General features: G+C 49.1%; 1 protein-coding gene and 1 non-coding gene across 9 annotated transcripts in view; both read left to right on the forward strand.

The window, feature by feature from the left end:
- DNM2 (dynamin 2) overlaps nt 1-15,125 on the forward strand; it is an 87,997-nt gene that overhangs the window by 49,582 nt on the left and 23,290 nt on the right. For 5 of the 8 annotated variants that reach the window (XM_024556791.4, XM_045192520.3, XM_024556793.4 and 2 more), the window contains 6 exons: nt 113-273; nt 3,135-3,277; nt 8,249-8,384; nt 9,751-9,818; nt 10,441-10,579; nt 12,880-12,966. In XM_024556791.4, coding sequence (XP_024412559.1) covers nt 113-273; nt 3,135-3,277; nt 8,249-8,384; nt 9,751-9,818; nt 10,441-10,579; nt 12,880-12,966 — 734 coding nt within the window. Of the gene's footprint in view, nt 1-112; nt 274-3,134; nt 3,278-8,248; nt 8,385-9,750; nt 9,819-10,440; nt 10,580-11,747; nt 11,887-12,879; nt 12,967-15,125 lie in introns of all 8 variants that reach the window. The other 3 variants (XM_024556795.4, XM_045192521.3, XM_024556797.4) reach the window with 1 other exon arrangement.
- LOC112301595 (U6 spliceosomal RNA) lies at nt 9,040-9,146 on the forward strand. Its single transcript, XR_002974497.2, has one exon. It is a non-coding gene; the product is annotated as a U6 spliceosomal RNA (small nuclear RNA).

A 15,125-nucleotide genomic window follows, 5' to 3' on the forward strand; every position in this document is an offset into this window, starting at 1 on the left:
TGGACTCACAGGACAGAATGCACGTACTCACCTGCACCTTGCTCAGCTCTGTGGCTGGGCTGCAGGGAGCACCTGGGCACCTTGGCCCTGCCTTGACCCTCTCTCCCTGCAGGCTACATTGGTGTGGTGAACCGCAGCCAGAAGGACATCGAGGGCAAGAAAGACATTCGCGCGGCATTGGCAGCTGAGAGGAAGTTCTTTCTCTCCCACCCAGCCTACCGGCACATGGCTGATCGCATGGGCACCCCGCATCTGCAGAAGTCTCTGAATCAGGTATGGCAGTGGTTTCGTTCAGCTGCCCGTGCTGTGCCCTGTACAAATCTGCCATCCACAATGACGCTGGCCTTGGTCCAGAGCAGCTCTTGTTTTAGCAGAAATGGTTCAGTCCACCTTTGATTCATGGCTTGGTGAAGAGTGTGTGTTCAATAAGTTGGCACCAGCTATATTACCATTGTTACTATTATGATTTCTATTATTTCAGTTATTTAGGCACATACCCAGACGTTTGCATATAGTTCCTTAGGTTGGTGACCTGGCTTATGAAAGCCTGGCCTGAACCAAAGCGGGGCAGCTAAGTGTGAAGACATCAGACCCTGATCCTCTTGGGTCCAAAAAAAGCCCAGGCCAGCTTCTGACCAGGTGGCCCTGGGCCAGGGACCCAGCCTCTCCGAGTCTCCCTCAGTTGGGGATCATCGCCATCCCTGCCCCTGAGACTGGCATCTCATCTACACAGTGCTCAGTGCATGCGCTCTGTAAAATGCAGCATGCACCAAGTGCCAGCAACTGTAGTATTTCACTGTTTTCCTATCTCTCTTTTTTTGTGTAGGTAATATATTCACAGGGTTCATAACAAAACCAGTATTAAAAAGCATACAGTGAAGTACCCTCTCTGTCCCCTCCCTCCTACCCACAGCTTGGTACTGCTTGACTTCCTGTCCATAAAAGCTGACAAGATTTTCAGGAATCACATACTGTCTTCCTTACCTTAGATGATGACATAACATAGTCATGGATGCCACCCTTGATTTTTTTTTTTTTTTTCATTCAGCAGTTTCTCTTAGGGCTCTGTCCATGTGGAAAAGTGTCCTTGCTATCTTTCATAGCTGTGTAGTATTCCCTAAGCACATGGGCCCTACTTTGGAAGCCACACTGGAACAGCTTCTTATCTTCCTAGTCAGTGAAAGACAGATGTTAATAACATGATTTTGTATTATGTGCTGATTTACTCCGAGTCCCTGATGGGGAATTATGAAGCCACACTGTAAAAGGCAGTGACTGTCCTTAGGAGCTATCCTGATTTGTCCATCTGGAGTTGCAAGGCAATGTCCCCTTGATGCTTTATGGCACCTTTCTGGATTGTGGCAGTGACAGTCCAAGAGTCACTCCTTCATATCCACCATGGGGACACAGGAGCAACCCAAGAGCAGGGCTCTTTCTTCTGGGAAGGCAGATTTCTAATGGGGTGGACAGACTTGGAAGTCAGCAGATGAATGCTCACTCAAGTGTTAGGTGGTGGTGGGGGCCAGAAAGGGAAGGGGCACAGAGCGGGAAGGCAGAGGCAGCAGCTCAGGGGAGCAAAGAGGAGAGGAATTGTCCAAAGGGAGGGGCCCTCCAGGAAAGGAAGTGGGTCTGGGCAGAGGGTTGGAGGATCAGGAAGGGAAGTAAAACTCCCCTGCAGGCTGCTGGGTCCTCCTTTGAGAGCCCGCAGCCCAGCTGGCCTCCTGAGGGCCTGGCCTCACATCAGATGCTTCCTGGAGCGGTGTTACCCCCGCTCCTCTGTTTCCCCATGAGTTACATGGAGCAGCCCTAGTGCCTAGGATGCTGTAGGAAGCCAGAATGGTCTGCAGAGCATGTAGCCCACCCTTAGAGACCTGCAGCTCCCACAAAGGGGGGCCGTTGGCAGGCCCCCTGGTTACAAAGGAATTGGCAGTAGCCAAGATGCATACCCCAGAGTGTGAGGCTCCTTCATGCTCTGTGTCTAGCTTGATGGATGTTTTGTAACTTCTTTTCTACTGTAGGGCAGATGGCAACAAAAGGCCACTTTTCACTTTCGGAGTATTAGATGATTTTATGGCTTTTGGTTTGCCCTTCCTTCCTCCCAACCAATCTCTCTTCGTCCCTTCCTCCCTTCCTTCCCTTATCATCTCTCCCTCCTCTCCCCTTCCTTTCTCTCTCTCTTTTAACTCCTCCCTCCCTTATAATAATAAGCAATAAAAAGTCATACAGCCCAAATATAGTGACTCCCATTTTGACCCATTCCATGAGGAGGCAGCCAGCATCATCATTTCCTGGACTGACTTCTAGAGACACTCAGGGCCTAGAGGGCCGATGTGTCTATATTGCCCTCCTCTCTCCCTCCTTCCTGCCTTTCTTTTCCTTTCCCTTCCCTTTTTTTCTTCTTTCTTTTCTCCATCTGAACAGGAAGGTATTTACCACTGCTCTGTATCTGGCTTTTTCTTTAACAGCTCATCTTGAGACTCATTCCCTAAGCTTTTCTGCACTACTGTCTCTTTTTAAAACTTAAGAATAATGACTAAATCCACATGATGCAAGATCAGAACAGTAGAGGAAAGGCGGGCTGTGGTAAAAGCTTTCCTTCTGCCCACCTGCTTCATTCTGCCTGTTTCTTTTACTTTTGTTTTTTGTGAATCTTCTTTTTTCTGTTCCAGTGAATGAACACATGCTCTCACGTTCTCCTTGTCTTTCAAAGAAGGGTGATGCATACATTTTGTACCTTTTGGGGGGAGCTGTTTCCCCTTCAGTTTGTAGGACCCGTCCCTGTGTCTGTGTACCCGCCCCATGTCCTGCCTTCCACATATACTGTCTGTCACCCATCCGCATGGTCCTGCGGTGGCCTCCTGGGCTTTTCACTGAGCAGCACTTGTGGGAGACTCCTCTGGGTCAGCACACATGTTCTTGCACGTCGTTATGTGTACTTTATGGTGTGGACACCCCAATTAATCTGTGCTGCAAAGGCCCGTGGGCTGTTCTCAGCCTCTCTGTGCTCCGTGCACAAGCATGACTCCAGCTGATGTTGTATTGCTTTCTGTTGAGGCTGGGGGTGTGCTGGACCTGACACCATCATGCATGGCCCTTTCTCATGCCTGCACTGACCTCTGACCTCTCTCCTGCAGCAATTGACCAACCACATCCGGGAGTCACTGCCGACCTTGCGCAGTAAGCTGCAGAGCCAGCTGTTGTCCCTGGAGAAGGAAGTGGAGGAATATAAGAACTTCCGGCCCGATGACCCCACACGTAAAACCAAAGCCCTGCTGCAGTACGTGTGTCCCCCCCAGCCCCTCAGCCTGGCTCACCAGGGCCTTCACTCAGCCACAGGGTTTCCAGTCTAGGCCGGCCACCGATCCTCATTCATCTCTCTGTTCATTCCACAGACACTTCCCAAAGTGTGTTCCAGGCCCTGTCCTGAGCACTGGGGTCACCCCATGTGTTCAGAAAGGGGAGAGGTGGGATGATGAGACAAAATAAGTAAATAAGTAAATGTGTACTGTGCAAATGGCAAAGGTACAGTGTGAGGAAGTGCCTGGAGAGCACCAGGGTGAGACAGTGAGTTTCAGGCAAAGACCTGAGGAGGTGAAGGAGGAAGCCATGTACAACCCTGATGGGGCCCCCGGCCAGTGCAAGCACCCTGAGGCAGGACTGTGTCCAGCATGTTGGAGGTCCATGTGGCTGGAGCAGAGTGAGCGAGGGAGAGTGGGAAGAGGTGAGGGCAGAGTGTGCAGGGCCTTGTGGACTATGGAGAGGACTTTGGCTTTTGCTCTGAGATATGCCTGATTCTAAGCAGAGAAGATGGGAATGGCCCTACTCAAGTGCTCACAGGCGCCCTCTGGCTGCTGCTGGGAGGACAGACAAGGAGGGTGGGAGTTGGACCCTGTGTTAGCTGCTTCTGCCTGGTCTCTTCAGATCCTCACACTGACTATTGAGTTCAGCTCAGAACTCTGAGAGACTTGCCACTGCTTTGCGACTGAGAGGCAAGGGAGCAGGCATGCCTCATGATTCCAGGCTCTCAATTGGGGCTCCTCCTGCCCCTGTACTCTTGGTTTCTGCCCTGCCAGGGACCCTGAGCACTGCAAGGACTTGCCTAGAGTGGGTTCCAGAAACTCCCTAGCAGCTCACATGGCAGATGGGGACATGCACAAGGCTCCCACAGGCACACTACAGAGACATTGCTCCCATGACCATCTTAGGTCTGATGTCTCCCCACTCTTTCGGCCTTGTGACAATGCATGGTAGTGGGGTCAGGGTGAGAGTGCTTTCTTTTATGTTCAGAGGAGCTCAGCTGCATTCTGCAAAGCTTTCCACAGAGCAAACGTAGACCCTTTGCAGACTTGAAGAAGAGATTTTGTCTAGCATGTACCGTAACCTGGGGGTAAGCCTGGGCCTGCTGGGCTTCCACCAGCTGGTGACCATGTCTCTCTGAACCTTGCTTTCCTTGCCCCTAAATGAAGATGGCAGCAGCTGTCATCTCACATGGCCATTGGTGGAACTTGTGAAAGTGCTGCTTGGTGTTGCTCTAGAAGCCCTTGGTAGGACTGGAGCCAGGGTTTAACATGTTGTCATTTTTCCTGGTGCCCTGAAGGGCCTTGCAGCTAGTTTTGACATCACTGTGGGGGTGCATGGTTGTTACCTGCAGTCCCTCAGGGGGCTGGGCCTTTCTTCTTTAGCATCTCATCCACAGGTCGCATCTCCTCCTACTGGCTGCAGGCCACACAGACACCAGTGCCCTGCTCCTTCTTTCCCATTACTGGTCGTCCCTTTGAATGGTTTGTTGCATGACTTCCTTCTCAGCCTTTATTATAAAAATGATGCAAAGGGACTGACTGCGAAAACCCTTCCTCCTCTGTACCCTGGTTCCCATCTTCACGTTGTTGCCTGCAAGAGAATAAGAACAGTTGACAGAAGCTTCTTTTTCTTGTGGCCACCTGGTCTATCCCACAGGTTATTGCTGTGACCCAACATTTGTATAACTTTTCCTTCAACAGGTACTTCTTGAATTCATCGTTGAGTACACATGTAAGGATTCCTGCAGGGGAGACTCCTAAAAGTGGGGTCGCTAAGTTGAGGGACAGTTACATTTTAATCGATATCACTTAAATGAGTTTGACAGCAGGGGTGTCAAACTCATTTTGACCGGGGGCCACTTCAGCCTTGCAGTTGCTTTCAAAGGGCTGAATGTAATTTTAGGACTGTATAAATGTAACTTTTAACTGTTAAGCAAGAGCTTAGCGCTGCCGCCGGGTAGAAACAACGTGCCAGGTGGGATAAAACAAGGTGGAAGGTAACTGTTTTTACTTTCATCACCATTACTATGATAACTGTTCTGTATCTCTTTCCTTTTCCCCTCCTCCCTCCACAGCTTGGTCATCACGCCAGGTGGTACGCTGTCTCCTTTTCCTGCCAGCTCCATCCTGTGACTAGAATGCAGGTCACTTTAAAGCCCCAGACAAGTTCTTTACCCAGGCAGAGACTATAGGGACATCTTACAGATGCGCTCTCCTTCTTCAGCTTTTGTGCTTTGCACTTGGATCTCTCCCCTTCTAGAACTGGAAACAGGGATGCCCATTCCCTAGATGTGCGAGTGTGGCTGTCCAATTGCAGCCAGTCGTGTCTGGTAACTGTGGTTATCTACAGATACCTCACCTGCCCTGGCCATTGCTGCATTCATTTGCTCTGGCTGCTTTGACAAAATACCACAAACTGGATGACTTAAACATTTGAAATTTATTGTCTCACAGTTCTGGATGCCAAGATTTTGAAATCAAGGATCAGCAGGATTGGTTCCTTCAGGAGGATTTTGGTGGTTTGCTGGCAGTCTTTGGTGTTCTCAGTCTCTGTCTTCGTCTTCACATGGCTGCTCCCTATGTGCATCCACATGTCTCCTTTTTCTAAGTCACATTGGCTTGGGGCCCATCCTGCTACAGTGTGACTTCATCTTAACTAATTACATCTGCAATGACTCTTTCCCACTAAGGTCACATTCAGAGGTACTGGGAGTTAGGATATCAACATGAATTTTGGGGATACGGTTCAACTCATAACAGTTGGTAAGGGTGCTGTGAGATCAGCTTGGACTCCAGTGGCCCTGGGAGTCTGGTACCCGTGTGCTGTATCTTTTCCCTTCTGAAGCTGGTGGCAGATGGCCAGAGTCTCCAACCTGGCCCTGATCCACTCTGCTGCTCTCATAGTGCTACTAAGCCTTTCACAGTTTTGGCCTTGGGGTTTGGCCCACCATTCATGGTCCCCATTCCATGTGTGACATGAACATAGGCGTGTGTGTGTCTCTGGAAAGGAAACCCAGTATGTACACCATCCGCTGCATGTGGGCAGAGAGCTTCTCCAGATCTGGGACATCCTGCCTCATGCCTCTGCCACCGCAAGTGTGGAGGGAGAGCCCTCTTCACCAGTGGCCGATCCTGGTCTCCCTGGCAGTGCACGAGCATCTCCTGTGTTTGCTCAGAAGAGCTGGACTTCTCTCTACCAGAGCGCTTCGGGCTCCATGCTGCAGGCCCAGGGTGGGAAACCACACAATACAGACACACCTTGTTTTCTTGCGCTTTGCGGGTACTGCATTTTGTACAAATTGGAGGTTTTATGGCACCCCTGTGTCACGCAAGTCTATCAGCGCCATTTTTCCAAAAGGCTTAGATGACAGTTAGCATTTTTCAGTAATAAAGTATTTTAAATTAAGGCATGTACATTCTTTTTTAAAAACATGATGCTATTGGAACTCTTAATAATCTGCAGTAGCCCTGACCGGTGTGGCTCAGTTGGTTGAGCACTGTTCCACAAAGCAAAAGGTCGCTGGTTCGATTCCTGGTCAGGGCACATGCCTGGGTTGCAGGCCCGGTCCCCAGTTGGGGCGTGTGTAAGAGGCAACCAATCAGTGTTTCTCTCCCTCTTTCTCTCTCCCTTCCCCTCTCTCTAAAAATAAATAAAATCTTTAAAAAAAAAAAAACCAATCTGCAGTATAGCGTAAAAGTAACTTTTATATGCACAGGGAAAGAAAAAAAATTGTATTGATGGCTTTTTGCAGTGGTCTGGAACCAAACATGCATTATCTCTGAGGTCTGCTTGTACTTGAGTAGACCAAGAATTTGGGGGGCAGAAATAAGGAAATGATTGAGGCAGACCATGCAGGGGACTGGGGGAGCAGTTAGAAATACTAAGGAAAACCAAGACACAAATAAATATCTTAGATCTCCGCTTTGCTCGCATTGTCACAGGACTAACTAGTTACACTTAGAGATGTTTTGTAAGGGCTGGGCTGGCTTCTAAAGGGCCACTCATGGTATTATCACATTTTGTCAATTATGTGGCATTTTGACTTCTCTGAATTCAGGAGTTTAGGTGAATTACCATGAATTGACAGCATTTTATCTTTTTTTGTGGGTGTATAGACTAATGGTGCATTTTAGGATCATTGACTTCTTGAAGCTGATGAAATCTAGAAATTTCTGAATCCTCACAATGACCCTGTGTGGAGGTGCTGGTACTGTCAACCCACTTTGCAGATAAAGAAACTGAGGCTCAGGGACAAATCTCTCCGTCCAGGGCCCCAGCCTATAGTGGTGGAGTGGTGACTCACATGTTGGCAGGTGGTGGGAGCCAGCGGAAACCACCCAAATTGTGTGGAAGGACTTCCTTTTCACTTCATGGTACTATTGGATTAGGCCAAGCCTCAGGGCAGAGGTGAGGTCGCTAAGCTGTGACCCCTGCACCTCAGTCTTGTCATCTGCAAAGTGGATTAATATGTGCCCCCTTTGGTTCAATGAATGATCATAACAGGCCTATAGAATGGGCCTGGCACTTAGTGAGTGTTTGCCACCTGCAGCTCCTGAATTTTGTTTGTTTTAACCTACACATAGATTTTGCTGCTAAAAATGAAAAGAGGAAACTGAACCATGGTTTGACTCAGGACATAACACTGTAGCTGTGTCAAAACCTCTGCTTGAGCCCTGGCTGGCGTGGCTCAGTGGACTGAGTGCTGTCCTGCAAACCAAAGGGTCGCTGGTTTGATTCCCAGTCAGAGCACATGCCTGGGTTGCAGGCCAGGTCCCCGGTAGGGGATGCTTGAGAGGCAACCACACATTGATATTTCTCTCCCTCTATTTCTCCCTCCCTTCCCCTCTAAAAATAAAAATAAATAAGTAAATAAAATCTTTTTAAAATTTTATTAAAAACAAAAAAAGAAACCTCTGCTTGATGTTTGGGTTTTCTTTTTTCCTCATAGGATGGTCCAGCAGTTTGGGGTGGACTTTGAAAAGAGGATTGAGGGCTCTGGAGACCAAGTGGACACGCTGGAGCTCTCTGGGGGTGCACGAATCAATCGTATCTTCCATGAGCGGTTTCCCTTCGAGCTGGTGAAGGTAGTGTAGCCAAGGCTGAGCCCTCTTTTCCTTGGTCAGGCACCCTTCTGCTCGGCCTTGAGCCTAGCTTCCTTCCAGATCTTGAGGTCTTGAACTCCAGCCTTCAGGCCTGAGCCTGATGTGGGCAGAGTGTGGCCTGGGGGAGATGTCCTCAGTGGGTTTCCTTCCCTGAACAGGCAGTTTACAGGTTTCTGGCAGAGTTGTACAAAGTTTCATTTTTTTCTTCTGACAAACATCAATACTTATTCCTTGCAAGATATGTAGACAGTAGTGGGAACCTCACGTCCCCAGCAGGTTGAAGAGGAAAAAACAGGTTATGAACCCAGCGTTAACACTTAGATAATATTGTAATATCCTTTCATATGCAATTACACATGTGTGTCTATATGTGTCTATTTGCATAGATCTGTAAGGATGCTCTTGCAGTTCTTGGTGCTAGGATTTGAGGGTGGTTTGTTTTATTTTTAATTTGCTTAAACTTTTACTTTTTACTGTGACCACATGTTTTTATAAGAACCAGTAAAGTTTTTTCAATTAAAGATCAAAAACTAAAAGCAGGAAAACCCCCATAACTCTAACACCCGACAGATGAGTCCTGCTGGCACTTAGATGTGTGTCCTTGCAGTTACTTCTATGCAAACAGAAAGCCCCACCTGTGCTCACTTCGGAAGCACATATACTAACGTTGGACCCACACAGAGAAGATTGTCACGGCCCCTGAGCAAGGATGACACGCACACTCCTGACGTGTTCCATATAAAAAAAGAAAGCCCCTTGCTTATGGAAACACAGCACATATATTCATCCAAACTTGTGTGCATATATGTATATGTATATATATGTTTTTAAATGCTGTTTTTATCCCCTGCTTTTTTCATGTGGTGGCCATCTTTCAAAACTAGTCATAAACACTTCATGCATTGTCAATGACAAAACAGTGTATTTTATGTTGCGTCATGCATTTAACCAGTCTCCCTTTTCTGGACACTCAGGGTTGTTTTCCACATTTTTTAGCAGTTAGGAATAGTTCTGTGAATGTAGCTAATTCTTTAATTCCTTGAGATAAATTTTTCAAGCATTTAAAACTACCAGGTGATAGCATAGGTATATTTTGGAAGTTCTTGATTTGTACGGCAAGTAGCTAATAAAAAGGTTAACATGAATTCATGTTTTAAAGACAGCAAGAGTGTTAGTATCACAGCATCCTTGCTGATACTAGGTTTTAATATTTAAAAAAATTTCAACCAAGTTAATATCCTCCCATGTGAATACAAATGCACACAGGAGGCAACACTGCCCAAATAAATACCTGTTCTGAAGGTGGCCCAGGTATGTCCTTGCATGAGTTTGGTTTCTCTGTTCTCAGATGGAGTTCGATGAGAAGGACCTAAGACGGGAGATCAGCTACGCCATAAAGAACATTCATGGAGTCAGGCAAGTTCTACAGGGAGAGTCACCGTTGTTCCCTTCACCTTTGCGGTGCCACCCTCCAGCCAACTGGTCCCCCCAGACCTCTGGGTCCCCCAGTCTTGAGGTCTTGACAGGGTTCCTGAGTGGCTCTCAGTAGCTATAACTCTCTCCAGGGGCACCCGAGGGTGGATGTGCTCGGTCCTGCGTGACTTTGTAATGGGCCGCAGGCTTGTCTGCTGCCCTTGGATTAAACATTAAACTTCCAAGTCAGTTGGCATGAGCCCTAGTTACTATGGACATCTGAGAAAACTCACTGCATATTTGTCCTGGGGGATGGAGGTGGGGAGCCCGACCTGAGCATGATCATAGGACCCCAGTGTTCATCCCCCTCACAGGTTCCCCTGAGCCTCCTGGGTCCCCTTCAGACTCCAACAAAAGTAGTCGCTCCAGCTGTCCAGTCTCACATCAACATGGGGTCCTCAGGTTGCCCTGGGGGGTTCCAGGTAGTAGTCACAGGCATCTGACCCTGAGACTTGCCATGACCTTGGTTCTTTCTCGGGAACCCGGCCCATGCCTGTGAGATTGCTGACCATGCTTTGTTTCTCTCTGACTTATCTCCCCTGCCCCCGGGTTTGGATGGTTTTAGGACTGGGCTCTTCACCCCGGACCTGGCATTCGAGGCCATTGTGAAAAAGCAGGTCGTCAAGCTGAAAGAGCCCTGTCTGAAATGTGTCGACCTGGTTATCCAGGAGCTAATCAATACAGTTAGGCAGTGTACCAGTAAGGTATCGGCCCTCGGTGGGGACCCTGGCCGTGGAGATGGGGTCAGGGCTTTGGTATCAGGCTCCCAGTGCTGCTTCAGCCTGTGCTCCATGGTGCCTCCCCCGCCCCCACACAGCCTTGGTTTCCAACAACATGGTATCTTTCCAGAGGCTAGGGCGGGGGCTTGTGAGCTTGGGTACAACCGGGGGTGGGGGGTGCCAGGCCACCAGGACTGGCCAGACTGGTGGGCAGGGCTCCCTGGGACCCTGATACCAAGCCTAGCATGTGTCTGATGGAATTGGGGGTGTCATTGGGCTGTCGCTTTGCTACCTTCTGGGAAAGAGAGGGACCCCGCGTCAGCTGCTGGAGGCCAAGCTCCCTGAACCTCCCTGGCTGTCACTCCTTGAGTGATGCCCTTGGGCTTCCCTGGAGATAGTACCTTCTCTGTCCCCAAGTTACTGAGAAAGGCCCAAATGCCAACGCATAATGAATGCTTGGGTCCCAATATCAGTTCGACTCCTAGCTGCCTCCTCTAGTTCCCTTGCTACTCTCAGGAGCAGTGCTGTTTCCCCAGGTAGCTAGTCCTCAGATCCACTGGGCCACAAGTGCCTATGTGTCTAGGCCACTGCCTCCCCCCAGCAAGATGTGCTGGGTTCCTGCACAGGCCTGGTTCCCAGGGCAGCATGCTTTGGCCAAGCAGCTGAGGCGCTTCCTGGTGGGCAGTTTGTGCTTGCACGTCCATGATGGCCACAGAGCTCTGGGTCGGCCTTCGTAGGCAGGGGTTTCTGCTTGGGCCTTCGGTTCTCAGTCTGGAAAAGCCCACATTTGCTTCTTAAGCTTCTTCAATAAGAAAAGGGAGGGGAAAGAAACCCAGATGGGTTGGAGATTTTCATCCTGGAGCTCATTGTCACAGATATGAGAACTCAAAGCATCTGTACACCCTTAGCATCTGCACCATGACACTGACCCTTAGCACTTCTGTAATTAAACCCAGATCAAGTCCACCCCTCAGACCCAGGATGTCTCTTTGATCTGAAGTAGCTTCCGGGGCAAATGCGGGCACAGGCTCCACCATGCATGTCACTAACCAGCTGACTCTCGTTTCTCTCTTTCTCTGTCTCCTGTCCCGGGTGTGTGGCCTGCACTGTCCCTGGGTGTCTTTCTACTGGTCCCACCCTCCGCATGACCCAGGACTGGGCTCTTCACCCCTGATATGGCCTTTGAAGCCATTGTGAAAAAACAGATTGTAAAACTCAAAGAGCCGAGTTTGAAGTGTGTTGATCTCGTGGTCTCAGAACTGGCCACGGTCATTAAAAAGTGTGCTGAGAAGGTAACGGAAGGTTTCGTTCTTATCACCCATGCATTTGTCCCCATCTTCTCCCTCTGTTGTTAGTCTTAACCCATGCATCTGGGAAACTCTGCTCGGATGGACCCTGCCCCCATGGTCCAGTTGTCACTTAACATCTCAGCTTTGCATTTGCAGACAAAATGGGACAAGTTGCATCGCATGGGTGTTGTACCTTTGCAGTTTGGGCTTCTGAAGGGGCAGGGAGGCTTTTGGTGTTGCCAAAAGCATTTACTCAGCAGGCATTGGGGGCAAGAGTCAGTGCCGTTTCTGGGGCCCTTAGAGAAAGGGTGTCTCCACACTCACCAAAGCACTAAAACATTTCACTGTGCAGACCTTCATGTTCTTATGCCACGGGACATTTGCTAGGTTTTCATCAAGGAATTTTGACTGCTCAGTTTTCTTCAACTTGTGGACTTAACCCAAACTGCAGAAGGTGGGCTCTTCATGTGTTTGGTTTGGTTACTGCTGCAAGGCTTGGGCTCCGGGGGGATTAGAGGAGTGGACTCCAAAGATGAGATGATGAGGAATGGTTTTCCTACAAGGGGGTCCCTCCGAGATAGATGGCCCAGATGCCAACCCACCATCTTAGAACAGTTGCTACGTGCTCACAAGCTAAGCAAGAGCACTCGCCCCAGTGACCAGTGGCTTTAATTACAGTCAGTGTCTTCGCTCTCACCCAGTGCTGGGCGGGAGGGGGATGGCTGTCACCCACTTCCTTTGCCACTTTCCACCTCTAAATCGTGTTTTCGAAAAGCATCTTTGCTTGTGCATGGGCGCCCTGCCACTCTCTTTGGCCCACTGTCCCCCCACTGTCCCTTTGTCTCCCAGCTGGAACAGCTGTGAGACAGGAGTGAGGTGGGGACTCAGTGGGCCTACCCCATGTCACCCACCTTCCCCCATGTTTTCAGTGTGGTTCACATTGCTTCCTGAGCCATGAGGACCCAGCCAACGCTGCCACTCTGCTTTCTCCCCCAGCTCAGCTCCTACCCCCGGTTGAGAGAGGAGACAGAACGAATTGTCACCTCTTACATCCGCGAACGGGAGGGGAGAACCAAGGACCAGGTATTGGCTTTTTGTTTTAATTTTCGGGTATCATTTGGTTGTAGGAAATCTTGAGTGTAAAGTTCTTTGATTTTGGTTTTTATTATGATTTTTTTTATGTTGAGAGTGCGTTTATGAAAGGTAGGTACAGTGAAACAAAGAAGGGCTTAGGGAAGAACCAGAGAGCCTAGGCGGGTCAGTGGGGTGAGTGGGTGGGGCAGAATAGAGACAACTGTACTTGAACAACAATTAAAAAAAAAAAAAAAAGAGCCAGGCGGGGCTGGTTTGGCTCACTGAGAAGTCAGAGCAAAGGGGCCTTGGAGAGAGGCTCATGGGGTTAGCCCGGGATGAGCTGCACCTGCCTGTTGCCATTACAGGTCTTGTGCGGTCCCTTGGGGTTTAGGAGATGTATGTCTGAGAGGGAAGAAAGGCGTAGACGTGCCCCCAAGAAGGAGAGCACCCCCAGTTCTTTGAGTTTTGACACATACATACAGTAACTCCCACCTCAGTCACAATACAGAACCGTTCTGTCACACCCCTGAATTCTCCTTTGCCCCTTTGTCATCAACCCCTTACTGATCCCAAAGCCCTGGCAACCACGTGGCTGCTCCCTGTCCTATGGTTTTGCCCTGTCCAGAATGTTCTGTGAATGGTCTCCTGTACTACATAGCCTTTTTTTCTTTAATTATTTTAGAGAGAGAGGGAAGGGGAGAGAGAGATAAATATTAATTTGGTGTTCCACTTATTTATGTATTCATTGGTTGGTTCTTGTATGTGCCCTGACCCGGGATTGAACCTGCAACCTTGGCATCTCAGAATGACTCTCTGACCAACTGAGCACCCAGCCAGGGCTACATAGCCTTTTGATTCTGACATCCTTCTCTCAGCATGATGTATTAAGCATTCATCCCTGTTGTTTGTGGTGTTCCTGAAGTTTGTTACTTTTGATTGCTAAATGTGTAGACCACAGCTTGGTTATCTGTTTGCCTGCCAGAGGACATTAGGGTGCTTTTTGTCTTTTAATTTTCCTGTGAAGACCATCTAAGCACACACAAAGATAGAGAGAGTAGGACCCCTCCAAGCAATCACAGTAGCAGTCTCACCTGTCCCCTGCTGAGTGCACCCTGGGCCTTTATTCTGCCTTTATACCACCCAACACCTGGTCTGAGTCACTTCCCCCCAGTTGTCTGCTATGGTCTCTTGGCAGCTGTTTGTTTAAACCAGAACTGAAACAAGCCTATGTGTTGTATTTGGTTGTGATATCACCTGTTTAGAATGGTTCTCTCTCCTTGACACTGGTGAGGCGGAAACTGGCTCATTTGTCCTTCAGTGTTTCCCCCCATCAACCTGTGCCTTACCTCTCTTTGCTTCTGCAGCCTAGAAGCTGCATCAGAAGTGTGAGAGATTCCAATTCGTTTTGTTGTCAGTGTTGTCAAGGATGCTGCTGTCGCTTCCAAACATACCACAGTCCCTGGTTGCCTCCCTGTCAACACTGCTAGGCTTGATCCTCTGGCTCCAGGGGAATGGGATTCAGGCTTCATAAAACTGGCGACAATGGATCCCATGGTCGGAGGACCCCAGCATTTTCCAACAACCCCACAACGTCTGGCCTAGCACCTGGTCTGTTTTATGCTTGAGGGCTTGGAGGTACTGTTTAAGGGCATGTCCCTCATCTGAATGACATCCCAACTGCTCCTCTGTGCCTATGTGTGTGTTTCCTTTTAATGTCCCCATCTGGCCAAATTGTCTTTGCTGTTTAAATGTAGCACTTATGAAATGCCAGGTACTGGCTAAAGACTTTAAATATTGTGAATTACTCAACCCTTTGAAGTGGGCCTCTTGTACCCCTATTCCATAGCTTGGGAACTTGGGGCCCAGGTTCACACAGCAAGACAGTGGCTGAGCCAAGCTTGCAGCCCTGGTGGTTAGCTTCCGAGGCTGTGTCTGTGACCACCATGCTGGGCTGCATCACTCTGCTCTGTTGGCTCAGTCTTAACTTAGTTGTGAGTCCTTGACATCTGGAAGCACCTGTGTCCCCTTTTCCTGCAGATGTACTGCAGAGTGTGTGTTGGGGGTAGGTGTATGTGTGACCCCTGTTCTCCTACTTTGAAAGCAGCATGGCTCTGCACCATACCCTCAACTCCACTCCCCATGCGAAAAGTGCTCCATCCGCTTCCCCT

This window comes from Desmodus rotundus, chromosome 9 (genome assembly GCF_022682495.2).
Source record: "Desmodus rotundus isolate HL8 chromosome 9, HLdesRot8A.1, whole genome shotgun sequence".
Taxonomy (NCBI): domain Eukaryota; kingdom Metazoa; phylum Chordata; class Mammalia; order Chiroptera; family Phyllostomidae; genus Desmodus; species Desmodus rotundus.